Genomic DNA, 10248 nt, shown 5'->3' with positions numbered 1-10248 from the left:
TTATATACTTTTATGTATGTGTATGCATGGATGTGTGTATGTGTTTTTTCGATGCGAAAATAGGTACATAATTAATGTTTGTCTGTCTACATGTATTTATGTGTATGTATGAAGGTAATTATAAATTGTATGCCTAATTTAGCGCGCAATGTATACGACGATGGCCTAAATGGATTGAAGGGACCAATTTCGTCGCCCAAATGAAGACCTCTATCTAACTATACATCTATCCATCTACCTACCTATCAATCTATCTACCTATCTCCCTTCTCTTTCTCTCCGTAGGATGCGCATCAGCCTGCTCCTGCTCTGCTCTCTCCTCATCCCCCCCTCCCCCGGCCTCGCCCCCTCCCCCGAGTCGCCCCCCTGGCGCTGCCCTCTGCCCTCGCCGCCCGCCTCCTGCGCCTGCGACCTCCCGCACACACTCCGCTGCTCGGGGGGCGACCGCTTGGCCCTCGCGGCCATCGCCCGCGCCCTCCGGGACCTCCCGCCGCCCGCCTCCGTCTCCCTGCTCGACTGCTCCCTGGCCAACGTGACGTGGCTGCCCCCACGGGTGCTGCAAGGGGTCGCGCTGCACGGCCTCGTCGTCTCCTCCGGCCAGCTGCGGCGGGTGTCGCGCGCGGCCTTCGAGGGCCTCTCCTCGCCCCTCCTGGCCCTCGGCCTGCCCAACAACGCCCTGCCCGCCGTCCCCGGACCCGCTCTCGCCGCCCTCCGCCGCCTCGACCGCCTTGACCTCTCGCGCAACGCCATCGCTTCCCTCGACGCCCTCTGCTTCCCGGTGAGTCAGACTGCAATTCCACCGACCTCCCTGCGCTCACATACTATCTAAGTTTTTAACATGATGCTATTGAATGTACGTATTCTGTGCGGCAAATTCTCATATTTTTGGCCGATATGAGTCTTATTCTATTGCAGATTAATTTGGGTGAATTTAAATCACCATGGCCACAGTTTTTGCTACGATACAAATACCATGCCGTCTAACTTGTTACATTATATTTTTCCTCGCGTCCGTTTTCCGGTCTGCAGCAGTAGGTTTATACTTAGAGGAGAATAGTTTAACAGTCTCGTTTTTACGCAGGTTATAACTTTAATATGTATATTTTACGGGTCGCGGTAGTCCAGTGGGTAGAGCGTTGGACTGCTGACTGGAGGGTCCCGGGTTCGATTCCCGGGCAAGGCACTCTGGGCACCTGCAGCTCCACCCAAGCTATGTGATTTTTCGGGTACCAGATCTTCCTGGGAAACCATAACCGGCACAGGGAAAGGAACTGGCGCCCCTACCCTGATGTGTGAATTTCACACACCGTATAGGGCTTAGTACTGGGTGAACTCTACCATCACCTACTAAACCGACCTTCGGGTCGATTACTGTGTTTATGGTTTTTTTATGTATATTTTATAGACTTTTCATTAAGTATATATATGCTTACCTTTTGACTTTCATGTCAACAAAAAAATAATTACAATAAATTTTCCTGGTCGATTATTGAAATGTCTTTAACGCGAATGTGTAATAATTTCTTTCAAGCGTAATGTTGTCGCAAAACAGTGGAGTCTAATATACGATTATTAAAATTGGCGTTAACATTTTCAAAAATGTAAACCAAAACCCAAAAGAATGTGTAAGGATAGAAATCCGTCTCTTGCATTACTTTCTTATGTAAAAATGGCGCGGGTAATCATTTAAAGTAATATTGATAACGTTTTTCGGATGAAATATCTAACCATCCGCCACCGCGACCACATCTACGCATTGCAACGATGCTTGGGAAACCACCGTGCGATGAGATTGACATTAAATGAGAGAAGACATGCGCGTCATTAGAAGCGGCATATTTCTTAATGCCGCTTCCGTGGATGTACTCGACAAAATACTCCATCCGATATCAAGGCATTGCATGCGTTCATATACCCAGGCGCACTTTCAAAGTTTTGCGCTTCGTCAGTAACTCTTTGTTTTAACTTAGGCGTCGCTATGATTTTAGTGATCGATCATTTTCATATTTACTAATGATTGATGGACACCGAAGAATGATGCGCGAATGTATTAATTGCATAATCATTAGTATATTGCATCAATAATTTTATCCGCTCGTCTTCACATTCCCTCTCCTTGTCTCCTCCGGGCCCTCCCTCGCCTTTTGAGTTCGACAACCTCCTCCTCTCGTCCCATCGGAGTGTTCGCCCGAAGTCTCGCCTCTTTTCTTAGAACCTCCACCTCCCATTGCCAGTCCATCCGCCCATTCGGATTTCCACTGCAAACTCTCCTGCGTTGCGCCGACACTTACTCCCAACACTTCTAGTCATCTCTCCATTTCCGTCGCTATTATTTTTCATAGCTCACTCTTCCGCAGAGAAGAGAACCCTTCCTCCACGTCTACATACAAGGAGAGTGCCGCGCGTTTCAAAAAAGTATATTCCGAAATATTTCCGAAAAATATATTTATTTCAGATATTGCTAAAATTTCTCATAATTCGTAGAAGTATGTCCCTTGAGCGTCGACACTTTTTTGCTCTAGCGGCTTTTCCACGACTCGAAGGCTCCCTGGTGGGCGGATCCCGGAAGGTCCTTTGAGGATACGCGTTTAAGTTTCTTTGACGGCACTTAGGGTCCAATGGGGGCGTCCTTTGAGGGAGGATTTTACTTTTGGGAATATGAAATACTCTGCTGGTCCCAAGTCGGGACTGTAAGGGACTTAGGGAATCGTCGCGATGCCATTTTTTGTCTGGTAGTCGGTCACTTAGCAGCAGACCTTCGGGAGGAGTTAAGAGCAAATCTTCCGCATCTCCAAATTTTCAGTAACAGTGCTGTGCACTGTAATATTATCAATGCCAATACACGATCTACGACCATGCGCACATTTAACCGACGGTCTGAATTCAGCACTTCACGCAAACACGTCATAAAAAAATTGTAACCGATACTTTTTATGCAAAGCATGTAAGCTTGCAGCCTTGATTCAAATATTGAAAATAATGCCAGAGAGTTTCCGCTTTTACATCCCTCCTGCCCTCATCCTGCCCCCACACCAATGGATACATATTTACGTATTCAAAGATGTCTTGCCTTCTTAAGATTGAAAAAGAGCGATTCCCTCCCGAACGCCTACTGCATCGAGGTCACCGAAGACCCCGTAGTGTGTGGACTCGATTAAATGCTTCGGCGTCACCCCAACCCACGACTACTCTCGGCTGAAACACATACGGGGAATATGTGGACTGCGGTCCGGGTAAATATATTCGGGTCAAAATTTGCCTGGTTTGTCACACACCCTAGCGGTGGTTTGCAGGGCACTAACAATACAAAGGGTGTACATCTCTCTCCCGTCATTATAAGACTACACCATGTCTTTTGGAATAGGAAATATTTTGCAGTCGAAATCCTTGAACTTCCTTTCCAAATCCACCATAAAAATGTTTTTTGGCTATTTCACAATCAATCCTTTTTAATGAGTCAAGAAACCAGAAGAGGTCCTCTCTTAAGTCTCTTTAGTTGTCACCAAGCAACCCAGTTTCCCCGTGGAAGCAGCCAACGTCTTCAGCTCTGCGTTCCATTTCAATGTGGGTGATTCTCCTTGAGGCGCTCGTTCAATGTGATTGCCGTCAGGATCTTGACTCGAGCGCCTTCGCGTGTATCTTGATTGTTGGAACAGTGACGATTCCTTAAAGTCCATTGGGATTTTTACAGTTGAGGGCGACCCTCCCTTTCGGACCTTCAATGTAGATATCGCCATTATTAGTTCGCGAATGCACACCCTCCACGACTGAACGCGAGGCTTTAAATTCTCTCCTGAAACTCCAATACCATAAAATATCGTAAAATCACGTTTGCCACCACATGGCGCCATGGCTGATTCTCCGCCCCCGTCGCGTCGAAACCCTCTCTCTCTCTCTCCTCTCAAGACACATTGCAGAAAGCGTAAGAGTTTCGTGGCATCGAGAAAAGGTGCAAAATTTGATAGCACCCATAAAACTGTGAATTGCCATGGATTTACGAATTTAAGTTTGGTAGTGAAAACAAAATTATACATCAGTAGTAGCTGTATCTCCCAATCTCTAGCTTATTAATTGCATAAAATAAGTCAACTCGTGTATCTCGTGAACTGTTCAGATAAGATGCATACAGCGAGCAATTGTAGAATTGCTGTGTTTCTGACATCCGTGAAATTCACCGATCAGCGACGAAAACTTGTTTCCTTGACTCAGAGGCAGTTGTATGCCAAAGGCGCCAAATATGTAAAGGCCCTGAGCATTGTTTCGGGAAGGGCATTAAACATTCCTTATCCCTTTTCTCTTTACTGTCCTCTCTCGTAATTATGCCAAATCCATTAGAGAACCAGCTGTTGATTATTTATCCGGATGAAGTAATCCTCTGACAAGCAGCTGGCCAATTTCAAATCCTTTGTGGTCCTTTGCGTTCCATAACCACAAACCGCGGTGTAACTCTTAATACCACAACTTAACCAGCGTGTCGCTCTTCTGTAGCGGTATTAGATCGGAGTTAGCGTTTGGTGAGAGCAACGTCAGAGAGCTACGGGCAGAGTCTCGTGTGAGCACCAAGCCGCGGAGAGGGTGCACGGTGCCCCCATTACTTGCATTTTAACTCTGCTTCTCAGGGCTTGGACAACCTGACTTTCTTGGACCTGAGTGACAACCCCGTGTCACGTGTGGCCCCGGGGACCTTCTCCTCGTCCCTGCCGGCCCTCGGGACCCTCCGGTTGCGGGGCACGTCCCTCGATGCCCCCGCCATCGCCTCGGCCTTCAGGGGCGCCAGGGCCCTCCACGAACTGGACCTGTCCGCGTCCGCCGTCGAGGGCCCGCTGGGGCCCGACTCGCTCCCGCCCCTCCCCGCCCTCCAAACGCTCTCGCTGGCCCGCAACAACCTGACATCCGTGCGCCGGGGGGCCCTGGAGGCCCTGCCGGCCCTCGCCTCGCTCTGCCTCGCCCACAACCAGATTGACGTGCTCGAGGACGACGCCTTCCTGCACCTCGGTACCCTCGTGACCCTCGACCTGTCGCACAACCGCGTGGTGACCGTGTCCGGGGCTTCCCTGGCACACCTGCCCACCCTGGTGCGCCTCGACCTCGCGCACAACTTCCTGCGGGCCCTGACGGCGGACGTCGTGTCGCCCCTGCGGAGTCTCCAGGAGCTGAGGCTGGACGACAATGATATCTCCATGGTGGCGGCCGGGGCCATGGAGGCCGCCCCCGGCAGCCTCCGGAGGCTCACGCTCTCCGGTAATCAATGCCCCGCCCCCGACCACCGCACGGGTAACCGTCGCCGCCATGTTGATTTGGGGGAGGGGGACGGATTGCTAGTCCGAGGAAAAACTGGCAGGCAGATTTGATGAGTTGCCCGTCCATGTGATAGTAGAATTCCCCCTTATTACTTTTCAATTGTAATTTGTTCGCCATTGAATCGATTTTTACTCAATTCATAGGTGCATGTGTATGCTAGTTGATGGTATGTGTATTTGCATATAAGTTAAAAAGGATTTCGCATGAATATATACCCCTCTGTGGGAGTAGGTTTGCACGTATATGTTGGTTTTGCTTTTGGGGTATAATGTAGATGTAGAATTGCAAGAACGGTTCCAGTCAAACGTAAAAAAGACGCCCTTGGACAAAATTAAAGTCCAAAATCCTGTGCCCTTGTCGTAAATAAATTGCTCATATTGATGGCGTGCATCCAGTTGGAAAACCCATTTCTTTCTTAAAGTGTTCGAATGATAGGTATGCATTACGGAATATTTATTGATTCATAAAGAATTAATGAATATTCCGTTTGTGAGTGAGTGAGTGAATAGTGATACGCAATTATTGAAATGGCAGAAAATTAAATTGCTCAATTTCGCAAAGAAAAAGAGGATTGATCAAACGAAAAATATGTGGGAATCACCAAAATTAAAACGAAAGGAAACCATTTAACGCCTCAAACTAACCAGCTGTCGCGCTTCTAAGTGACATTCGCATCCGCGACGATGTAGTATTTCTCTCGGAGGTGCGCTTAGGCATCCTGGCGGTGCATCTGCGCTGTGCACGTTGCATTCAAACCCAGGCGATGATGACGACGGCGCAAGGAGGCCATCAATGAACCGCTCTCTCTCTCTCTCACCAATCAATCGCATCTGATGACGGCGACAACGGGACGGTGGGGGTCTCCCCCCCCCCCCCGAGCCGCCGTGAAGAGAGAGAGAGAGAGCTGTCAGTTTGTTCTCCCAATAAAAGAGGACATCGTTATTACTAAAAAAGGTCTACGTAGAAACTTAATTTGTATTTATTATTCTTAAGACTTCGCTATACGTATAGTCACCATCCAGAGTTGCACATATCTCCCATTGTTTCTTGACTTTTTGAAGGTCGCCATTGTAGAATTCAGCAGATTGCATCCAAAGGCATCGTTTCACCTCTTGCAAGACGTCATGCTCACCATCTGACGAGATGGCTTTAACACTGGCGTTCGTAGAAGCTAATCCGGCCCAGAGGCACGGTTGACTCCGAGGGAAATCAGTGTCGCATGCTAGTGCCCCATGAAAGGTTTGATGCTCAATCGAGCACTCGAGTATTTGGCCTGTTCCGAGATACTTGACTCAATCTCATCTATTTTATAGCTTACGCCTTTGCTTTTGTTCAAAGATTTCATGCAATACGTGTATATAATTCAAATCCCCATCCTGTGCACCACTACGAATCCTGGTCTAAATCATCAGGGACTTGCACGAAATCTGTCGGTGTCATTTCTCTTTGAATCATTGTACGGTCTATAAACATTCCAAGATTACAGTCATTGTGGAAGCTTAGGTCTTCGACGTAAAAGAGCACAGGGCCTAGATGTAACACCTCCCTACGACACACCTCAAGTTACGCCGGCCTCTGATGAACTCAATCCGGGGACGACTTTGTTTACAGTTGAATATAAGTCCCCGATTCCGTAAATCACTTTCTCGTTAATTACGTAATATCTTTATTTGTGTGTCAATTTCTTGAGAGGGACAAATTCGAAGGCTTCATTGAAATCTGAAAATGCAGTATTAACTTTTGCATTCCTTTCCTACGATTTCAAGATATCATGAATGAAAAGGAATTTCGCATGATTTGCGTCTCCTAGATCAATGTTGATTACGGCAGTGCCTGTAATTTTTTTCCTGGAAGAAAATTAATGGCTACGAATAATACGTATCATGGTTTTTGATGGGATATCGATGTCCAATAAATGGTGCGGTATCCCGTGGCGGTGCAAAAGCCACGAATCGTTACGCCTCAAACGCGGGCATTTTTTTCGTCTTGTAAATGGCGTTAAACCTGAAAGTGTATCCATTCTTCATCGCTCCATTGACCTTGTGGCAAGTATTAATGATGCAATGCACCCTTTCCAAAATTACTAAAATTCCCGTTACTTTTGGAACCCACTTCGTAGTGCATGACCCAACTTCCATTCGCGAGTTACTTCTTCTAGCGACTCTTAAAAAACTTCTTCTTAAAAGTCTTCAGCAAAGTCTCGACGGTATTCTAGCGGAGAGTCTGTCCGAACCTGAGGTTTTTTGGTTTTTATTTTTGAGCTGTCTTTCGGTCCCTTTTAATATTCGTATGATATTTTCCTAACAAATGCGCGTATGGCTTTGTTGACAATCTCATTTGCATCTGGAAGATCGACGCTCCATCTGAGCCACGGCCCCGTTAAGATGTGCACTCCTAGAAACGACACCCGCTGTCAAGGAAACCAGGCTAACAACTAAGTCTCCATTGCATGTAGTGATTGAGCCGTTGAAGTTATTACAGCTTTGACTTTCTTTGCAGCGATACTCGAGCGGAGTTTAATCGGGAAAGCGCAACTTAAGATTTGAAAGTGAGACTAAAACCTCAAATATGTAATGGCGAACATATTCACGATAAATTTGCGAATTCTTTCTCGCTGGATGACCAATTAATATTCACATTTAATTTTTATAAATATTGCTGTTGGTTTTATTTTACAAAAAAGGATTATGAAAATTAAAAGTCATTCTTCTTATTCTTATGACCCAGAACCTATTGAATTGGAATCGATTGATTGAGCGTGCTCCGCGTCTGGCATATAAAGCACTTGCTCCAAGGGCATGCGGAAAATTCAGTGAAGCGGTGTGGAAATCTCATCAGCCACCAATTTATTCGATTGAAATCAGAATTTAGGCTAGAGTCTCGGATTCTAATGAAAGACGACACTTTCTTTTCTCCTTATGGGGATAATTTTCCTTTCTATTTTTCCTTGTTTGATTATTTTATTTGCTCCCATTTAACAATATACTTAAGGCATTTTCAGAAGAGACAGTGGCGTTTCAGCGGTAGCATCCAACTTGCAGAGGCGTCAAATAGAACGTTGAAATGTTGTTTAGGGGCGAAAAAGATAGGATTAGATTATATTTTTCTGTGAGAGTGAAAAAAACTGCAGAGCTGCGATTACGAGCTGTTAACTGTGAGAAGTTACTATTATTTAAGTACTCTTGTAGTAAAATCATTATAAAAAGTTTCAAAATTTCAATCACTACCCTCAAAATAGTTATCCCTTGAAAATTACGTAATTCTGTCGCCTAAAACTCTCTCGGCAGAAGCAAGGAACTTATAGCAACGAACTTTTAACATTTAAACATAACAGTATCATAGATATAATGAGAGTGCTATACAAAAATTGGTCTAATTAAATGTGGTGAATCGTTTATTTTGTAAAAAAAAACGCAATTTTATTGGGTTTAGTTCATGCCATTTTCTAATATCTGTGGGAAACAACCTGCCTTCATGCCTCTGAGAAACATTTGCATACAAGTAAACGAGGGCGAAACTTTATTTTCAGTTTATATATTATTTGAAATGCTTGATGCGCTAGAAAATTTCGTGACAGCTTTGTGCAGTCAAAATGAGCACGTTAGAATGGCTAAATATTTTTTCTACAGATTTCAGAGTGGTGGCCATCATAGATTTTAAAATTCAATTTGTTGAATGCCAGTACCGTGCGTAATTTCATGATATAAATGTGGTGCACCTGTGTTATGCTAAAAACCCTAGTACTGTTACATATTCGGGGAGTGGGATATCGATCGATCCTCTACGATAACGAACTTTCGAGGTCACCTCCCAGGGGAATCCTGGCATTCGTCCGAAGCAATCGGGAATCGTCGAGGTGTTGACGGCACAAACTCGGGGTGTCCTCGAGGAATGAAGGACGGATGAATGGCATGGTCTCTGAACCGTGGTTTCCCTTCCTCTCACCAGACAATCCCCTCAACTGCGACTGCGGAATTTCGGCGTTCGCGTCTTGGCTCTCGTCCGGCGGCCTGCCGGCGTCCGACAGGGCCACGGCCCTGTGCGCCACGCCACCGGCCCTCGAGAACGGCCTCCTCGTCGAGGTGCTCCCCTCGCAGCTGCTCTGTGGGGACGAGCCGGCACTGACGCCGCCTTCCACCCCCCCGCCGGCCACAGCCCCGCCCGGCGCCCGCCTCATCCGCTTCGCCTTCGATGGCTCGCGCGTCTCGCTGCTCTGGGCCGTGGGGAAGGGCGGGGGGGCGCCGGCGCCATACTCCTGCGACGCCCTCTTCGTCTACGAGGAGGTGGGCGCCCACGAGGTCCTCCTGAACTCCAGTCCCCTCCGCTGCGACTCCGCCGCTCTGCCCGACGCCTCGCGCCTCGCCGTCGCCCTGCCCGCCGCCGACCTGCACCCCGGACACAAATACCGGTGAGCCACCCTCGACTCACTCTTACGAGGGAGTCTTCCTCCATACTATGGCCGTCATCCTCAGAGAGTTGAGCGGGTCATCATTTTTGCCAACCATATACGTACGCTAAAGTCAAGAGCGATTCCGATGACTGACGCTCGAGTTTTCTCTTCTCCTAGGCCTATCTCTTCTATGAATCGGATCCCTCCATGATTGGACGAGAGCATCCTATGCCTCGGTCGAAGTCTTTATTTCCTCCAAATAAAAACCGCGTGGCCTTGTAGCACATTCGTTTGCTCCGCTAAGCAGCTGAGCGTCGTCGAGGAAGACGGGAAGGATTCACGTGAGACTGTCCCACCCAATGCATTTTTCCAATGTTTAAAACTTATGTATAACAATTGAAATAATTCCAATCTCTGCGTTGCTTCAAAAATTTTGAGTTGAGGATGATTAGCTGGGTTATAAAAAATTTATCGCTCATAGGTTAACTTGAAATTGTAATTTGTCATAACTACGCACCGTCCACATCGGACACAAGGGTTGAAGCCGTGGTAGAAGG

General features: G+C 47.0%; 1 protein-coding gene across 1 annotated transcript; it reads left to right on the top strand.

Moving 5' to 3' along the window:
• Positions 1 to 286: 286 nt before the first annotated feature.
• Positions 287 to 9713, top strand: LOC139685594 (leucine-rich repeats and immunoglobulin-like domains protein 1). Its single transcript, XM_071582539.1, has 3 exons — positions 287 to 778; positions 4620 to 5241; positions 9250 to 9713. The coding sequence occupies exons 1-3, from the start codon at positions 287 to 289 to the stop codon at positions 9711 to 9713; spliced, it is 1578 nt and encodes a 525-aa protein (XP_071438640.1).
• The last annotated feature ends 535 nt before the right edge of the window (positions 9714 to 10248 follow it).

This window comes from Hetaerina americana, unplaced genomic scaffold, assembly GCF_022747635.1.
Source record: "Hetaerina americana unplaced genomic scaffold, ioHetAmer1.1.p SCAF_118, whole genome shotgun sequence".
Classification (NCBI taxonomy): domain Eukaryota; kingdom Metazoa; phylum Arthropoda; class Insecta; order Odonata; family Calopterygidae; genus Hetaerina; species Hetaerina americana.
Note: the sequence above shows the minus strand (reverse complement) of the source record. Positions and strands in the feature narration are given on the sequence as shown.